Genomic DNA, 20,160 nt, shown 5'->3' with positions numbered 1-20,160 from the left:
TCGGGGCCTTGCTCTTTTCATTTCAGTTTAAGCTACCCTCTTCCCTTAGATGATATCATACCACAAACACCTCTTCCCTTTCCCTCATGCATGCACTGGTAATTAAAATAACTTCAAATTCAAATGCTGAAAGATAAGCTGTGCCTGTAGCTGTATGTTGTCGGAAATAAACCAGTCTCATCATCTGAATGGTGAGTTGACTTGCCATTAGTTCGCTTTAGAATTTTACTATCCATGGATTAGAAAAGCACATGGATACAACATGCGATGCCCATTTTAACGAATTTCTGTAGCTTCATGTGCTTAAGTTCAGATTCAGTACAAGCACAATTTTTTGCATAGCCCTGCACCTTAGTATTCAGGATCTGTTTCCCTACACTTCAAAACAATATTTTGTGTAGTAAATGTTTAAACTTGAATTGGATCAGGATTTGCAGCAATTGGACTTCATATTTAATGGACTTGGGGCTTTTGTGGTCAGCCTCCATTACGTTTCTGAATTCCCACCAGCAAAGAGATTTTATGAACATCTTCACCCGCTGACAGCCTGTTTCAGAACACCATTGGTTGTACTGAGGGAGGTTTGCAGTACATGGTGGAGAAGGAGCATGGGGATGAGGTTCAATGATCAGCTGACTTAGAAGAAGAAAAGGCTTCTATTCCTCTGTCATGCTATGCAGAAACCCAGCACTGGAATGTCCCAGGTCTCTGGATAAAGGTAATAGGCTTAGTAAAAGAGAGTACTCTTTATTTCCTTGGAATAACCCAGTAAACTATATTTGGTTTTTCTGATTATTTCAGCCAATTGTAAACTAGTGTGTAACAGGAAGAACATCCCCATTTATTTATGCTTTCTAATTTATTAATGTTTAAGGACGTAGATGCTGCAGGTAAGGCTATCGTTTATTGCTTGCCCCAATTGCTCTTTGAAAAAGTAGTAGTGAGACACCTTCTTGAATCATTGGAGAACCTTCACCAGAAAGACTTCAATGTCCTTTGTGGTAATGAGTTCCAGGATTTAGCCCCAGTGGTGATAAAGGAATGGTAATACATTTCCAGTTCAGGAAGGTGTACAACCTGGAGCGTAAACTGCAGGTGGTAGTGCTCCAATGTGCCTGCTTCCCCTTATCCTTCATTGTGGTAAAAGTCATGGGTTTGGAAGATGCTAAGTGGGTTTCCGAAGTTCATTTTGCAGATGATACACTATGCAGCCATTATGTACTGGTGGTAGAGCAAATGACTGCTCAGGGTGATAATTGGGTGCCAACCAGGCAATTAATGGTGTTGGGTTTCTTGGATGTTGTTGAAGCTGCACTCATCCGGACAATTGGAAAGTATTCCCTCACCCTCTGCTTTGTAAGTGGTAAAAATTCTTTGGGTTGTCAGGGGGTGAATCACTTGGAATGGAATGCCCATTCTCTGACTTACAGGCACAAAATTTATGTGGTTGACCCAATTGGCTTGCTGGTTAGTGGTGACCCCAAGAAAGATGATGGTGGGAGAATCTGTGACGATAACTTTATTGAATATCAAGAGTAAGTGGTTAGACTCTTTCTTGTTGGAGATGGTCATTGTTTGGCACTTCTGCAGCAGGAATGTTACTTGCCGCTTCAGTTCATGCATGAATATTGTGTAGGTCTTACTGCATATAGGCATGGACATCTTCATTTGCTGTGGTGTTGCTAATAGAAATGAGCATTGTGCAATCATGAGTGAATGTGCCCACTTCTGACCTTGTGATGGAAAGAAGGTAATTATTGGAGCAGCTAAAGATGGTTAGGCCTAGGATACCACCCTGAGGAACTCCTGGAATGATGACCTGGGGCCAGGATGATTGAACTCCAGCATCCACTACCATCTTCCTTTGTGTGAAATATGTTTCCCAGTAGTGAAGTGTTATTCCCTTGATGCCCATTGACTTCAATTTTGCAAGGGGTCCTTGATGCCATGTTAAGTGAAATAAGATAAGATTTCTTTATTAGTTACATGTACATTGAAACACACAGTGAAATACATTTTTGCGTAGAGTGTTCTGGGGGCAGCCCGCAAGTGTCGCCACACTTCTGGCGCCAACATAGTATGCCCACAACTTCCTAACCCATACGTCTTTGGAGTGTGGGAGGAAACCGGAGCACCCGGAGGAAACCCACATAGACACGGGGAGAACGTACAAACTCCTGACAGACAGCGGCTGGAATTGAACCCAGGTCACTGGCGCTGTAATAGCATTACGCTATCCGCTACACTACCGTGCCTAATCTTGCCTTGATGTCAAGAGTGTTGTCTCTCATGGTGTTTGAAGGTGGAAGGTTGGATTCCCATGTCTACAGACAATGCTTCAAAAACATTTAACTCTTTCTCAGATGTTGGGTGACCTTTTTCCATTATCCAGCATTACCCCATTAATTCAATTGTTAACTGCTGGATCTTGTTTTAATTTAGGAAACAGAATCGGTGACAACTGGTAACGAGGTGAAAACTGAATCAGGGAACTTGGATGTTCCCCCTTCTGTTGATAACACTCCAGAGGTGCTGAACAAGGCTCTATCAGGACTGTCTTCGAGGTATAGTATCAATAGCAATGAGAACTTGTCAGGATCCTCAGGTTTTCTCTTGACGAAGATGTAAATAACAGTTAGTTCCTTTTGACCATGAAGAGTTATACTTGCAGTATGGGCAGACAGCTGAACTCTGTATGATATTGATCTATGTCAAGCTGCTTATTGGGGAAAATATTGGGATCAACTTGGTCCTACTTCTGAAGTCAACAGAAAACCAGTGTTGCACCATGAGTCTCCCATTTGGTGAGTTGGGTAATAGAACCCACCCCACACCCCCCCCCCCCACCCCCCAGCCACCAAAATTGGGAAATTGACTGAATAATCATCATATTTGTGATGTGGATTAAATCCTCTGTGTTGGAACTGAAAATGTTTTCCTTTTGATAGATGGAAGAATTGGTGGGTAAGAGGAATCCTGACGCTGGCCATGATTGCGTTCTTTTTCATCATCATCTACCTAGGACCCATGGTTTTGATGATGATTGTAAGTTACAGTTTTGAACACTTAATTTATTGATCATGCTCTGTGTATATTTGGTCTGTGTACCGTTTTCCTGGGGTACACAATTGCAATTGATTTCTGTGAATCCATTCAGCAGTGAGCCAACTTCAAATTCTTATGTTCCTGAATGTGCAAGAAATCATTTTAATTCCTGTCATCTCCTGTCTTCTTCAAAGGTGTTGACTGATACGGGGTTGGGCACCCTGAAGGTTATTTGCCATTCAATGCCACAGCCAAAGAAAGAAAGCATTTATAAAGTGCTCTTTTGCAACCTCAGAACACCCAAAAGCATATTCGAAAGCATATGAAATGTTTGGAAATGCGCCAGCCAATTTACACACTGCAAGGTCCCACAAATGGCAGAGATAAATGACTAAAGATCTGTTTTTAGTGGAAAAGTAGAAAAAAACTGCAGATGCTGGAAATCTGAAATAAAAACAGAAAATGCTGGAAATATTCAACAGGTCAGGCAGCAGCAGCTGTGGAGAGAGAAAAAGTTAACATTTCAGGTTGATGACCTTTCATTAGACTTGGAAAAATTTAGAAAAAAGGCATGTTTAAATTTGCAGAGAAGGGAGTGGATGGACCGAACAAAGGGAATGTCACAGATAGGATGGAGACTGGTGATGCAGATTGATATTGAATAGGAGAGGTGTTGAAGGTTGTTAATGACACCTCATTTCAGGCAGTGTAAATAAGGGGATAGAAGAGAAAAAAAAATCTTCTGGAACTGTAAAATACAGAAGACAGCAGTTCTGGAAAATGGAAGTAGATTGCTCGGAAAGTCCAGGAGCTCAGGCAATATTAGGGAGAGAACTAAGTGACATCAGAGCTGTCCAGGGATTGAAAGAGAAAAAAAAACTGCAGATGGCAGAAATCTGAAACAAAGGCAGAAAGTGCTGGAGGTGCTCAGCAGGCCAGGCAGCAACTGCATGGAGATAGAAAAGATCTGAACCCCAGGCCAACACGCCCTCACCTTCAGACACAAGAGACTGCAGACGCTGGGATCAGGAGCAACAAACAATCTGCTGGAGGAACTTAGTGGATTGAGCAGCAGCATTTGTGGGTGGGGCGGGGGGGGGGGGGTTGTGGAAGGAATTAACAATAATGTTTAAAGTCCTGCATCAGGACTTGTAACCTGAAACGTTGACAATTCCTTCCCTCCACGTAGTGCTTGATCTGCTGGGTTCCTCCAGCAGATAGTTTGTTACTTTTCGCGTTCAGAGATTATCAACTCAAAATGCCAACCTTCCCCTTAGCCTAACCTCTCTCCAAAAGCAGGTTCTGCCAAGCACCCCTAGCATTCCCTGTTCTTACAGCAGAACTGTCCGGTTCAGGTACAAACTGGAACTGTTGGTTTTCTGAAATTGTTGAAATCAATGTTGAGCACTGAGGGCTGAAGCATGCCAGACAGATGAGATGTTGTTCCTTGAGCTTATGTTGAGCTTTATTAAAGTAGTGTGGGAATGTGATGGAGAATTTAAGTGACAGGCAACTGGAAGCTTGGAGCCATCTTTTATGGAGTGAACAGAGGTGTTTTACAATCAGTCATCCAATCTCCGTTTGGTTTCTCCAGTGTCGAGGACACCACATCGTGAGCAACAAATGCAGTGCACTACACTGGCAGAAGTGCAAATGAATCACTGCTTCCACCAGGAGGACTCTATGTGTCCTTGGATGGTAGGAAGAGAAGTAAAAAGGCAAAGTGTTGGCTTTTCTGCAGTTGCATGGGAAGGTGCCGTGAGAAGGAGATTGGTGTTGGTAGAGATTGGAAGAGTGAACTAGAGAGTTATGGAGGGAATACTGAAAGGGGAGGGGAAGATGTGTCTGTTGGTGGCATCTCATTTAAGATTGCTGAAATTATAGGGGATGTTCTGTTGGTAGATTGGAAGGTGAACACAAGGGGAACTCTATCCTTGCACTGGATGACAGAGTGGAAGGTTAGGACAAGGGGAGTCCTATCTTTGCATGGATGGGAGGAGAGGAGATGAAAACAGAAGTGCATGAATTGGAGCATGTAGAACACCTGCATTCAGTCTGCAAGTGAGGCTCTGAGATTTCAGTTGCCTGTCACTTTAATTCTCCATCTTACTTCCACCATGATCTTTGCTGTGTTCTGAATCTCACAATTCCAGCACTTTTCCTCTTTCCTCTGGCATCTCTCCTCCAGGTGGGTCAACAGCCCTTAACAAGCCTTCAACGCTTTCTCCTCTGACACCAATTTGTGTCGTCTGGTTTCTTTTGGTCTTCAATTCCGACTTCCCTTTGTCCTTTCCATTCATCTCCTTTCTCTGCGTCTTTCCTAAATTTTCCCAGTTCTGAATGAACATCATGGGCCTGAAACGTTAACTCTATTTCTCTCCCTACAGATGCTGTCTGATCTTTATTTTTACGGTGTTTTTTATTTTAATAATCTGTTTTTAGTTAATGGTTAAATGATAAATCTTGGCCAGGACAATGTAGAGAATTCTACTCTGCTTTATTCAAATAAAACTTCGGGATATTTTAGCACCCAAGGGAGCAGGTAGATTCTTGGCTGGATTTCTCATTTGAAGTATGGCACCTACATTCCCTCAGTACTGAATACCAGCCTGGATACTTGTGCTCTTGGGTCTGGAATGGATTTTACAAGTGTACGAACTGAACCCATGACTGGAACCTAGACCATTTCTTGGACAGCAGGATTTTGACTGTGAGGTGCATTACATGGAGCTTGGTGCTGTACTTCCTTGACGCAGGTCCACAATCAGTCGATTGTGACTTGGTCTACAGTGATCAGTGGAAGGAATCCTGACTGATTTTAGTCCTCCTCACTGATACACTGATTGTAGTGTAATTTGATTATCGCACAAATCAATGCCCCAGCTGAAGTTGGCTAACTCAACACAAACCAGTGATTAAACTAAAGCTGATCTGTTATGCACAATGCTAGATGAACAAAAAGGGTTTTACTGCAGGATCACAGGGGGGTGTTGTTACCTTGAACCCTAAAGTTGAACTAGATACCTTGGAATAACAGGCATAATAAATCAGGAAAGGTCTGAAAATACATACAGAAGTATCCTGATCCTATCAAACTTTGTTTAAAAATCACCACTCAGTTTAACAACGAAAAACAATTGCATAATACTGAAACTCTGAATGTCTGATTTCATCAGTGAAACTCCCCTTTTTAAAATGAAACAACCTGTTGACTTAAGGACAGACGGTAAATGTTGAAGTCAGAGTGAACTGACAGCTAGATGAAGTGAAAGTTGCCAGGGTACACCATGCATTACGAAAATGCTCAAGATGTGCTCTTGGAGTACAATGTATATAAATGCCCTTGGGGGCATATCTCCAGGTGCATTTGTTGATTACATCGTGAGAAATATATTCATTTATCTGGGTTCTGCATTGTGTGATTGTTGTCATATATAGAATTAATGTTCACAAAAAATTGCTCTAAGTAAAATTTTAAGCCAGATACTAACCCATGTATTTTTAGACAGAAAATATGATTTGCATGCATTAAGCTTTGGCACTTTAAAGCTGCACAGGGATATTTCCAAGCTAATGTCCCATTGTATATCACAGCTGCATTTGGCTTTAAATTGGGTTTCAGTCTGGGATCCCGTGTGATTACAACTCTGTGTATATTATCGAAGGTGTTGTTGTAGTGCACGCTAGATAATTGTAATGGGAATGTTGTGTGAGGAGTTCATAGTATATCTGAAATCAAGACATTTCCTTCTTTATAATGCAACTTTATAATGTATCCCAAACTAAATATTGCACCTTTATAAAAGTGTGTTGAAATTTACCAATCAATGTGAAAACTTATTCTGTACTTTGATTGCGATAAATGCTGCCCGTGATCAGGCTCGAATGTAACCTTGAACAAAACAAAATCATGAACTTCTTGTTTTTCTATTAATTCTTTAGGTTTTGTGTGTACAGATCAAATGCTTTCATGAGATTATTCTCATTGGTTACAACGTTTATCATTCCTACCATCTGCCATGGTTCCGGACTCTTAGCTGGTGAGCATGTGATAAGATTTGGCATAAAGACACACTTGTAGAATGTTGCTGTAAAATTAAGCCCTTAGTGTCACAAGAAATGAAAATATAGAAGCATGCGTTCTTTTATGTGACCAGCCAAAGGCTTTATTTTGCTTTTAATCAGCATTTAGCTAGACAGTAGTCAATTGCAAGTTAGTAGGGGTGCTGGGATTGGAAATTACAGCTTCTGAATTTTGCGTATATTCTATCACTAGGAAGTGACCCTGACAAAGTTCTTCCTTTACTGTTGCTTGGCAATATCAACACCCTGCTGACATGCCTGGTGCCACACCAGCCCTAACCTCCCCACCCCTCTGCCTTGTTCCCACTGCCTCGTCCCTAGACAGGCCTGGGAGTGAATCTTTGGTCTCTCTAAAGCTGGACTACATTAAGCATTCCGGTTTACAGCTCTCAAATTGCTAAGACTGATCCTTATTGATAGAAATCCTCTGCTTCTCTTCACCTTACCTGTCTTATTAAATTGCCCTCTCTGCCCTCTCCATGCTCTTCTCCAAAAGTGTATGGATTTTTTGGCATATAGATCAAAACTGCTCATCCAACTGCCTTTCCCAATTTTCTTTCTTCACTTTACCTACCAAGCTCAAGCATCCCAAATATTTCCTGCTGTTCTGTCCCAAGACCTTGTCTCTCTCTTTCTAGATTCTGTCCCATCTCCCATCTTGTTGAAGTTCATCTTGTCCAGGACATTTTGTTCATTTGATTTTCTGGCCAAAACATTGACCACACAATTTCTCTTCCTAGACTCAATATTAACCAATATTGTCAATGATTAATTCTCTTCTGTATTGTTCTCACTACTTATAAATCTGCCATTATCCCCTTCCTAAAAAAACCAATAATAACATCAGTGAACTTACTATCACAGCTTTCCTTTTCCATCCAAAATCCTTGATGGTTGGTCCTCTTAAATCTTGGCCATCATTCCCTCAGTACTATGCTTGAATTTCTCCAGCCTGCCAGACACTCAGCTCGCTGGACACCATTTCTATCCTAGAAAATTGCCTGAAGCTGAGTCATACACCTGCAAGCCTGGTGTTTTGACCTGGAGCTGCGTTTTTGTCTATGCATTCACACTGTCACTGAGACAGCCTTTTTCCTCTTTCATAATGTTGCGTGACTCTTGCCCCTGCTTCAACTCGCATATTGTAGATACCCTGTAGATATCCTGATTCATAATTTTATGAGTACTAGACAATTCCACTTAATGCTCTTCTGACTGGCCTCCCTGCATTAAACATTCTCACTTCCAACTCTTCTGCCCAAACCTTAATTCACACAAACTCTCATTCACCCATTTCATAGGTGCTTACTGACCTACACAGGCAGTTGCTCTAACCACGAATCCATTTTAAAATCCATATTTTGATAGTTTTCCTTGGACTCCTAAATCTGCACCCTCATCTCTGCATCCTCTTCCAATCCCAAAGCTTTTTGGATGTCTTTTGCCTTTAAATTCTGGGGCATTGGTTTCTTCAGATATTCATTTCTCAGTCAGTGCTTTCTCCGTGCTTTCAGAATTAAATTTTGGAATTCTTTCTATATATTTCACTGTTTTTCTATAGCAGTCTCCATTAAGGAACATTATAGAACTTGAATCAAATGAAAATCAAAATGCTGCAGATGCTGGAAGTGTGAAATAAAAACAAAATATACTCAGAAGGTAAGGCAGCAGCAGGAAAGAGAGACAGGGTTAATGTTTGAGGTCAAAGATCCTTCAAAACTTACCTTGTTAATTTGATTCATTTGCATTGATCTTTCTCTTGGTTAGTGTCAAATTTCTGCTTGATATTACTCATGTTAATTGCTTTGGAATGTTTTATTTTGCTGGAGGTAGTCCATAAAATTAAAATGTAGTGGTTGATCTGGCGATCCCGTCCAATCTGAGCCATCAACCACAGAAGCCCATTTAATTCCAGTGTAAATTATTATTAAGAAGCATTGATGTTTGCTGAAACATGACAGCATCTACTAATGTGCATTTTATTGAGAGTGATAGTCCAGACATTGATTATTAAATTAGTGATATGGAGAAGCAAGAGACTACAGATGCTGGAATCTGGAGCAAAATACAAACAGCTGGAAGAACTCAGCTGGTCAAGCAGCATCTATAGAGGCAAAGGGTCGAGAGGTTTCGGGTCGAGACCTTGCACCATATTAAATTAGTCCCTTGTGCCATGACTCACTATGCTGATTTTTGTATCATTTGCTGTAAATACTTTGTTTTAAAGTAGTCATCAATGATGACATGTATATTTTGCAGCACTTTTGATGTAATAAAGCAATAGACGATTCATGGGAGTGTAATAAAGTCATCAAGAAATACAGCATGGAAACAGCCCCTTTAACCCATTGAGTCCATGCCAACCATCAAGCACCCATTTACATTAATCCAGTTTTATTTTCCCTACATTCCCATCAACTCTGTCCAGATTCCACTACTTATCTACTCACTGGGGGCACTTTATAGCAGACAATTAACCTACCAATCCACACAACATTGTAATCAAACAAAACATTTGACATCTGATTAAGAGATATTTGAATAGTTTTAAGAGGCAGGATTTGAGATACATCCTGAAGGAGATAAAAGATGTGGAGAGGTAGCTGAGGTAGGATATTGGCAGCATGGTTTTGATTGAGTATGTCTATGGAGACTAGAAAATACTAGCTAAGAAGTATTGGAGTTTGCAAGTCCAGAGGTAACAAAGGCCTGGATTAGGGTTTCAGGAGCTGAGACAGGACACTTTAATTCAAAGGAAATGCCTGTTGATAACTAATACAGTGTGGTACCCGAAAGTGTTATTTTCTACTGGAAAGGTTTTTTGAGATTTTTCCTGTTTTTCTCTTAAAGGTATTTCCTACTATGTGCAAATTACTTCTTCTATGGAGAGACGGTAACAGACACATTCTTTGCACTGGTTCAGAGGGAGGAGCCTCTCCGGATCCTGAGCAAATACCATCGCTTCATTTCCTTTGCTCTTTACTTGGCAGGTACTGCTGTGAATTTGTGCCATGTTGAAGAAATTTTCTGAAGTAACATCAAACAAACCACTTAATCTGTCTGAAAGCTGAGAACAATCTTCCCAACAACAGCATTTAGTCATTGAGTGCAGAGATTTTACTGGAAACCATCTTTGCTTAGAAATAAGATTTCTCCCATTTTTAGTGCGTTAAATGAGTGCTTTATTTTGCCCTCATACCAAATTGTGGAATGCCGAAAATAAATCCCTCTTTTAGAAATGACTGCCATGTTTTATGGTATTTAAGAAGCTGATTTGAGAATTCACAGACTGTGGCTGCAGAAAGCTGCTGTCTCATGCAGGAACAGGTCAGTGTTGTTAAAGAAATTTCTCCATGGTGGCCAAACAAGATTATGTTGGAAGCTGATGTGGGGAGATAGGAAGGAGAGGGATTGTGTGGGTCAGGGGAAATCTTGGTGGGGGTGGGGGGGGGGGTGGTGAAATTAATGACATAGTGAAGGTGGACTCCCTGAGCAATACAATAACTCCGTCTGGCTAGGTTCCAACGTGCCACTGGGCCAGATCGCATCCCAAGCTGTCACGGACAGCAGTAGCATCAAGGCTATAGTTATCTGTGTACTGAAGATACCAGTGCATTAATCTATGCTTAGGGTAGCCAGCAGTTAAATGTTTAATACAGTAGAATTATTGAGGGAGGGAATTTATAAAATCATACTCAGCAATGTCTCTTTACTTCATACAGGATTCACTACTTTCAGTGTAATGCAGTCTTTGTTTTACTGAGAGCTAATTGTGAAAGCCATATATCATAGTTTTTTGGTATTAAGTAGTTAATGGGTAATGGGCACAGTGATGATACCATTATGTGTGGAAATATGACAGTGGAAATGACTTTAGTGTAAGCTGAATTGCAACAGGCAGCATGAAGGTTTCCCAATGAGGAGTTCAACAAAAAATGGACATTAGCACTTCAAAACATGCCACAAACTGTCTTATGTACTATTTGTGCATCAAATGGTTTATTTTTGTTTCTTATTCCATGATTATAAAACATTACAAATTATATTCATGTTAAATTAGCAAATTCATTGAAGGTCAACAGGAAGTCAATACTGCACTTAGAGAAATGTACTCTGCATAAGGTGCTCTGTGGTTAGTCTTCAAATGTAATTGACGTCATCTTTTGTCAGTTACAGATTAATGTTTCTACAGAGAGAGCCAGCCATTGTTCTGGAGTTCGAAGCTTACAGGCAACAAACAGTTGTGGTCTGCAGTTAGCATGGAGCTGCCACTTTAGACCCTGTTAGTACAGAAAGCATGACCAACAACATTAAATCCCAGGCTAGGTTATAATTGTATGGTAGAACCTAGGTCCCCTGTGTGGCACTTGAATCTCTGATGGAGATCCTTGGTCAGAATTGGGAGAAGCACACAAATAGGACTGCTCCATAACGGCTTGAAAGAAACTTCTTCAACTTGAATGTGCATGTTTCACTTGAAAATTTAACCTCTGTTTTAGAAGCTGACTAATCTGTCTTTGTTAGCTTCTGCTTAGACTGTTGAATAGGTACCTCTACCTGACAATGCCATGGTGTTCAAATGTTCTTACTGAAATTCTCTCTTAATAGGAACACATAGCTTTTTAATGTCCCACAACATGTCCAAGTACCAACAGGTAAAATTATGCTGCCATAGAAAATTGATAATGCTCATTTTCAATTAAAGAGAGTGTTTACAAGTTGCTTGACTTGAATGCTGTGGTTTGAGGTTTTCTCAACTCTTGAATCTATTTACTAAGCAACACCATGCATTGGAACAAACTGAAAAACTCACTGCAGGCTTTCTTAAATGAATAAGCATTACTAGGAAAGCTGACAAAATGAATTCGAATGGTAGTGCTGCTGCATTTTCAGTTAGCAGTACAGTATAATGCTGAGCTGAACCAGACTATTGCAATCATCCTGGATAGCTCCAAGTTGACAAGGCCTTGGTGCAGAAATTTGTCCTCAATCACTTATGCTAAATGTGCAACATAGTAGTACCTGTGTGTTGCCCTCTGCTTCTAAAATTCGGTTGTTGAATCAAGTAGCCAGAATGCATTTAAGGGAAAGCTATTTAAGTACACAAGGTAGTTGTGTTAGGGAAAAGTAGGATTGAAGGAGTATTGTGTAGAAGATAAGTGCTAGCATCCAGGACAAATAGCCTGTTTTGTGTGTAGATCTTCCGTATAATTCAATCTTTCCTGTGTAGTGATGCTGAACATGATTGCCACACCCCAACTGCTGTCTCGGGAGGTTAGTCAACTGGATCATTGACTCTCGGATCTCCCTAGCCAATGTGAAGCAGTTTCACCCATGCATTCTGAGAACATATCAGAGGGACCACAACTGTAAAAGAACAGCCTTCCCTGTTCATTTCCAGGGGACTAAATTAGTTTCAGCAAATCCAGTTAAAAATAAGACCTGGTGACTTTGACCTTCTTGTTCCTAGGATTCTGCATGTTTGTCCTGAGTCTTGTGAAGAAGCATTACCGACTGCAGTTCTACATGGTATGTAACTTACTAGGTTAGAATAAGGGGCTTTTCACCTGGCTCTGTATGCAGTACACCCGACAATCTGGGATGGGTGAGGTCAACATACTGTTTGAGCCTGAGTGGTCCACCATCACTTTGCAGTGGAGCATTTATGAGGTCTAACCTGACCGTCCTGTATTTTGTTCTGCTGTGGTAATGGGAATGGGGCAGAGAGGCAGCAAGAGAGAAATCGATCATCCAGCACTGCCAGTCTTTAATACAGATCTCATGCTAGTAGGTGTGTAACAAATCCCAGTACCTACGCCAATCATCCAACCGCATTATAGTACAACAGCAGGTCTATTCTAGTGTTATATACTCCACACAAGCATTCTAATTAAGACCATTATTCTTGATTTTCCAAGGAACCAAATAGGTGTTATAACAGTTTTTAATGGTGTCATGTCATCTGGAGAACAGTGTACAGTGTTAGCCTACTTAAATTTAAGAGAGGTGAGGTGAATTTTTTTGCTCTCGGGTACCCAAACTTCTTTGAAGCTATTTTCCTCAGAGGGCGGTGGAAGCAGAAACACAGAGGCAGGAGAAGAGCATTCTCCTGCTGTTCGCGCCTGCTCAAACATTCAGTGTGATCATGCTGACCATCTGCTTCAGTACCATCTTCCTGCTTTCTCTCCATATCCCTTGATCCCTTTAGCAATAAGAAATATACCTATCTCCTCCTTGAATATATTTAATGACTTGTGTGGTGGAGAATTCCACTGAATCATCATCGTCTGGTTAAAGAAATTTCTGTTGATCTAAATGGCATATCCAGTATCTTGAAACTGTGATCCCTGGTTCTAGACTTCTCAGCCACTGGGAACATGCTCCCTGCATCTTGCTGCCTGTCCAGTCCTTTTAGAGTTTTATTAGCTTCCATGAGATCCTCTCCCATTCTTCTAAACTCCACTGAATATAGGGCTAATAAATCCAATCTCACTTCATATGTTAGCACTGCTATTCCAGGAATCAGTTTTGTCGAACTTTTTTGCACTCCCTCCCTGCACCATAAAAGGCATGACCATCCTTCCTCAGATAAGGAGGCCAAATCTGGCATATAATTCCAGATGTGGTCTCACCAAGGCCTTGTAGAGCAGTATCAAGACATCCTTGCTTCTGTACTCATCCTGTTGCAATGAAGGCCAACGTACCATTTACCTTCCTAAGTACTTACTACACCTGAACACTTGCTTTCTGTGACTGGTGTACAATGATATCCAGGTTTCATCTCCAAACCTATTACCATTCAGGTAATGAGCTCTTTTTGTTTTTAGAACCCAAGTGGATAACCTCACATTTATACTGCTTACATTATTCTACTCCTTGTACTGCTTCCACCAAGCATTTGCCAACTCGCCCAACATTCAGTTCCCTCATTCACATATATTGTGAATAGTTGTGATGGGGGGAGCTGGTGGCAGGGTGGTTCCTGTCAGCTGCATAAAGACCCATTTATTCCTACTGTGTATTTCCTGTTTGTCAACCAATTCTCAGTGCATGCCAGTATATTACCCAAATCCCTTGTGTTTTTATTTTGGACTCAAACCTCTTACATGGGATCTTATCAAAACCTTTAAGTCTAAGTGCATCATATCCACAGGTTCTCCCTTTTGTTTTCTGCTAATTATATACTTAAAGAAGCTCAATAAATTTGTTAAGCTTCAGTTCCCTTTCATAAACATCTGCTGACTTCGTCTGGTCCATTCTCGTGTCTGTTATGAGATCTTCTAGCATTTCCTCACTTCGGACATAGGGCAAACTATAATTCCCTGTATTTTCTTTCCCTTCTTTACATAGTGGAGTTACATTTGCCATCCTCCAATCTGTAGGAACTGTAGTCTTGGAGATGACTGCCAATACATGTGTATTTCCAGGGCGATTTTCTTTATTACTCAGGGATGTAGATCTTCAGGCTGTGGGGGGTTTGTCAGTCATAAGCACCATTAAATACTCATTATCTTCAGTTCTTTCTTCTCGCTAGACTCTGATTCCTTAACATTTGGGAGGTTGTTTGAGCCCTCCTGTATAAAGACAGAACCAAAAGACATGTTTGATTGTTCTGCAATTTCTTTGTTCCCAATTATAACTACCCAATTTCTGACCATAGACTTGTATTTGTCTTCTCTAACCTTTCTTACTTTTCATAGTTATAGAAGCATTTACAGTTGCTTTTTAAGTTCACTACAAGTTTGCTTTCATGCTCTACCTTTCCCCTCTTAATCTTTTTGTCCTTTACTGAATTCTAAACTGCTCCCAATCCTCAGGCCTATCGCCTTTTCTGAGAATTCTCTTTGGATCTAATACTATCTCTAAATTTATTTGCTAAATTTATTTGTAAGCCACAGTTTTTCCATCTTTCCTGACTTATTTTTGTGCCAGATAGGTAATTGTCATAATTTGTGTATACATTCTTTAAATGTTATCCAGAACATATCCACCATCAACCCATTAAGTAAAGTTCCTCAGTCTATTATCGCTAATACACATCTCATACCTTCATAGTTTCTTTTGTTCAGATTCAGGACCTTGGTTTCTGATTCGCCGACTTTACAGTCTTTGAGTATTTATAAACCAGAGGCAGACAGATTCTTAATAAAGGAAGTGAAAGTTTACTGTGGGTAGAGTTGAGTGTGGAGCTTAGGTTACAATTAGATCAGCCATGACTTTATTAATTGGTGGAATGGGCCAAGAGGTCAGGATGCCTACTGAATAGTTTGTATGCAAACTTTTATTTGAAGGCTGATCAGCTCTGTCATGGTTCAGTCTCAGTGGCTGTGGTAACTTTGTAGAGAATGCTCTGCTGACACAAACAACTCCAGTTTGTATCAGTTGTTTACATTCTGTTGACCTAATATGTTAGTGACCTGGTCTGATTTTACAACCTCCTACATATAATGTCTGATGTTGATTTTTAATTCACAGTTCGGATGGACCCATGTGACGCTGCTAATTGTAGTGACTCAGTCCCATCTCATTATCCACAACCTCTTTGATGGAATGATTTGGTATGTGACAGTCCAGTTCTTCCTTTGAATGTTATTGCTTAAAGTGCACAAATTAACATGTAATTCTAACAGGTGGAGAATGGAGAAAAACTGCAGAGAGCTGTAGCACAAAGTGGCTTGAGTTCCTTGTGCATGCAACATAGAAAGCTAGCACATGAGTGTAGCAGGTAATAAGGAAGGCTAATGGAACGTTGGCCCTTATTTCGAGGGACTGGAGTATAAAAGTGGGGGAAATTTTACTATAGTTGTACAAAGCACCTGTAAGACCATATTGAACAGTTTTGGTCCCCTTACTTAAAATATTATTTGATTGGAGGCAGTTTTAGAGAAAGTTCAGTAGAATTATATGAATTATGGAAGGTTTGTCCCTTGAGGAAAGGTTAAACAAGTTGAGACTATACTCATTGGAGTTTAGAATGAGAGGTGTTTTAATGCAATGTACAAGGTTCTTAGGGGGCTGGACACTGTAAATGCTAAGAAGATGGTTCCCCTCATGGGAGAGTCCAGAACTAGAGGGCATGGTCTCAGGATAAGGGGATGCCCATTTAAGATTGAGATGAGAGAGAGTTTCTTCTCTCAGGGTTGTGAGTCTTTGGACTCCTTGCCACAGAGAGCTGTGGAAGCAGAGTCCTTGTGTAAATAGGGCTGAGATAGATTTTTTTAAATCAGGGAATCAAGGCTTCTGGGGAAAGGGCAGGAAAGTGGGCAAGAAATGTCAAATTGGCAGAGAACCTGTTGAATGTCAGAGCAGGCTTGAGGGGCTGAATGGCTTGTTCCTGCTCCTAATTCTTGTGGTAGTGCACTTTTGGTCACTAAATCTTCTGTCAAGTTTATACATTTTCTTGTCGCAGGATTTCAGTGGTGTTTTCAGCCGATTAATTTTAATAGCACACATGAATTTGCAGGGTGACATATGACTGCCTTGCATTTACACAGGATCTTTAAAGTCTCTTAAAGTCCCAAAGCACTTCACTAATTAACTACTTTCAAAGAGTAGTCTTTGTTGTGAAGCTGGCAATGTGGCAGATAATTTGCACCTCCCACAAATGACTGTATAAACTGCTTTGGCAAGGATCCTGATGATAACACTTCTGTGCTTCTTCAAGGAGTATCATGGGATCTTTCACGTCCCCCCGAGGAAGCAGATGGAGCTACAGTCTAACTAGTTGGGACATCTGGCAGTTCTGTACTCCTTCCTTGAGGTTACAAAGTCAATATACTGGCTCCTTCCAATTCTCAGAAGCCTGAGACTCTCAGCAGCTGTGAAGTTAGTCATAAATCATAATGTTTATTTTTACAGTTCACAAAATCCTCCATAATTCCTATACAACAGGAAGAGGGTGTGCCCCACAATCCTTTCACCATAATGTTAGAGAAACAATATGGATACAACATGAGATGTTCTCTGCTGCACTTCAAAAGTTTTTCCAAAGTATTTATGTTCATTTTTCTTTCCTTCAGTATAGCAATGACTAGTGGACTAGTTTTTGTGCTCAGCTCTGGAATACGATTTTAAATACAATTTTCAGATGTGAGAGTGCTACAAACTGAACAACAGTTAGTGATGCTGAAATCTCACTGACCGAATCATACAATGCATTACTTCTGAGGTCAATGACTGTGAGTGTTACCTGTCAAATATGGCAGGAATTTGCACCAGTGAGGTTCAAACAAATGAACTGTATATTGGTGACAATAGTTTCAGGTATTGAGGATTTTTTTCTGTGAAATATCTATTGCTGTGATTTCTGTTATAGCACAACCAATATGCAGTGAAAACATTGCCACTGAGCCGCAATAGCACGTTTGATGTAGGATCACCAAGCCATCTCTTTAACTCTTCCCAAAAGTATCTTTTGGGAATCTAGGGTCCTGGCCATAACTGATATTGAAGACAATTGTTTGGCCTTAGCACCTTGCTATTCTCAGTTCAACTGAGAACCCGTCTTGCTCCCACTCTGTCAGCATTTACCATAAGGACTGATGATCATTATGCTTCCACTTAAGCCTTGAACCTGTATTACTGTAGTTCCTGAATTTGAATGGACCCTAAGAACTCTGGTACAAGCAGCATCATTACAGGCACTTGTTAGTCTCCCGACAGGGCTACATCTGAGCCAGCTTACTATAGGGTACACTGAAGACAGCAGAGCTGAGGTTGTGGGTCTCCACATAAATGATTCTCTAGAAGGACAATATCAAGTGTGTTGTGAGTTAAATCCTTTAGACACAGCTTCACAAAGTTCTATTTCACTTAACATAGAACTTGCAATTGCCGGTTTTAGTGACTGACAAGAAATAGCTTGAATTTTCTCAAGGAATGAAGATCATGAACCCTGTTAAGTCTTTCTCTCCTGATGTTGTTTTAACTTTGCCTATTCTTTCTTGTTGCTCAGGTTCATTGTGCCTATTTCTTGTGTGATCTGCAATGATATCATGGCTTACATGTTTGGATTCTTCTTTGGCCGAACCCCACTCATCAAGGTCAGTAGGAAGACCAAAACACATTATCCCATTTCAAAGCAAGACATCCAATTTTTCATTTAAAATTTTGGTGCGTGAAATGAAAAGTTCCATCTAGATGAAGGAGGGGCACTCTTCTAAGGCACATTGTGAGGTAGATCGGAGGGAGCTTCAAGGTATGATAGTTCTGTATTTGTTCTGGGGAGTGCTAGAAGCTGCGACTGGAACCTATAGTTTTCCTTTCCAGCAATTTTTTTGTGCATCTAATAATTACCCTAATAAATCCAGTCTGGATTTCAAACTTTGATATGATTTTTCATGAGCCACTGATATAATGCCGGTGATCAAATCTGTTGATTAGAGGTAAAGATTTAGTATTTTGGAAGAAACAAAACCAGGACACACACATAAACTAGTTAGCAATAGAAAATATTGCCAGCTTACCGGGATTGAAGAATGTCTGTGTTGTAGTAAGGCTGCATCAGGGAACTGAAGGCTATGGGGAACTGACACAGCAGAGGAAATGTGAGGCCTGGGACAAATCAACAAGATCATATCGAGGATGAGCTTCAGGGGCCAAGTGGCCTATTCCTCGTCCTATTTTCTTGTGTTCTTATATACCTTCCTCACTTCTAGTTAGCAGGAAAGTCCGAGCCCCGGAAACTGCAGAGAAGGACAACGTAGCTAATTCTTTGCATGAGGGACTAGTTCCAATGCAGTTGAAGAAGTTAGATAGGAACATGAAGGAAAAATGAACAGGCACAAACTATAATGCACACACTTACAGATGGCACAGTGAAGTTTATTCTGGAATGATTCAGAACATGTTGGTTGCTGTTGCAGCTGGAAGTACCGATTTCTGTGCAAGGGTTACTTACTGAGATAAGTACGAGAGGACATGGCTTTAGGGGGAACATTAGAGGGAACTTCTTCACTCAAAGAGTGGTGGGAGTGTGGAATGGGCTGCCATCTGATGTGGTAAATGCGGGCTCGCTCTTAACTTTTAAGAGTAAATTGGATAGATACATGGACGAGAGAGGTCTAGAGGGGTATGGGCTGGAGGCAGGTAAATGGGACTAGTGGAATAATGTTTCGGCACAGACTAGAAGGGCCAAATGGCCTGTTTTCTGTGCTGTAGTTTTCTATGGTTCTATGGTTGGGAGTAAATGTCTTTGTTTTCAATATATTTTCTATAAATTAATTTGGATTCCAGATTAGGACTTAATGGAATAACTCCAATACAGGAATCGTTGGGGGGAGGTTGTGTGGTTGACATGGGGGTGGTGGGGGTCGTTGTGGGGCATGGAATTGGAGGGGGAAGAGAGAGAGAGGAAAAAAGAGAGACTGAACAGTAGTGCATGTGACCATTTTGTGACACAGTTTACTTACACGTGAGGGTGTTGCACAATGGGAATCAACTCTGTTTTGCAGTCCACAGGTTCCAGTGCAATTCTTAGTAAACTATAGAAATTTCTTCAACACTAAATTGGAAAAATAATATGTATTAATTAGAACCTTATAATGGTTTACTGTAGTGAAACATCATCAGTTTATCTGTTTTCACAGCTGTCCCCCAAGAAGACCTGGGAAGGATTTATTGGAGGATTCTTTTCAACAGTCTTGTTTGGCCTTGTGGTGAGACTCTAGATTGTAACAACTGACCAATTGTAAATAGCCAGAAAACCAATTCCAGTGGTGATTGAAATTGAGCCCTCCTGCTAATATTGGTCTCTTTTTGTAATTGGTCATCTCCAAGCTAAGCAAAGCATTTGAGAAAAGCAGCTGGGATTAACCAACCGAAAATGCTGGAAACAACAAAATCGTTCCAGAAGTTGGAAGGCAAATGTTGCCTATAAGCCCCAACCTGAATTGCACCTTGCACCAGTTGGGAGGCTTAAACAAAAGTCCACTTACACAATGCGAGAGTGCGTTTAATGTGAGGAATTGCTGAAGAAAATATATTTTATTGTTTTTTAAGAGGAATAGAGAATGTAGAAAAAAATTCCAGATA

The 20,160-nt window shown here is 40.6% G+C and overlaps 1 protein-coding gene across 1 annotated transcript in view; it reads left to right on the top strand.

The window, feature by feature from the left end:
• LOC127584242 (phosphatidate cytidylyltransferase 2-like) overlaps positions 1–20,160 on the top strand; it is a 40,616-nt gene that overhangs the window by 7,596 nt on the left and 12,860 nt on the right. Inside the window, 8 exon segments of the mRNA XM_052040878.1 lie at positions 2,443–2,564; positions 2,949–3,045; positions 6,988–7,085; positions 9,979–10,118; positions 12,599–12,657; positions 15,604–15,686; positions 18,083–18,170; positions 19,716–19,784. Coding sequence (XP_051896838.1) covers positions 2,443–2,564; positions 2,949–3,045; positions 6,988–7,085; positions 9,979–10,118; positions 12,599–12,657; positions 15,604–15,686; positions 18,083–18,170; positions 19,716–19,784 — 756 coding nt within the window.

This window comes from Pristis pectinata, chromosome 29 (genome assembly GCF_009764475.1).
Source record: "Pristis pectinata isolate sPriPec2 chromosome 29, sPriPec2.1.pri, whole genome shotgun sequence".
NCBI classification, from domain to species: Eukaryota; Metazoa; Chordata; class Chondrichthyes; order Rhinopristiformes; family Pristidae; genus Pristis; species Pristis pectinata.
The sequence above is the reverse complement of the archived record's forward strand: the minus strand, read 5'-3'. Positions and strand labels throughout refer to the sequence as shown.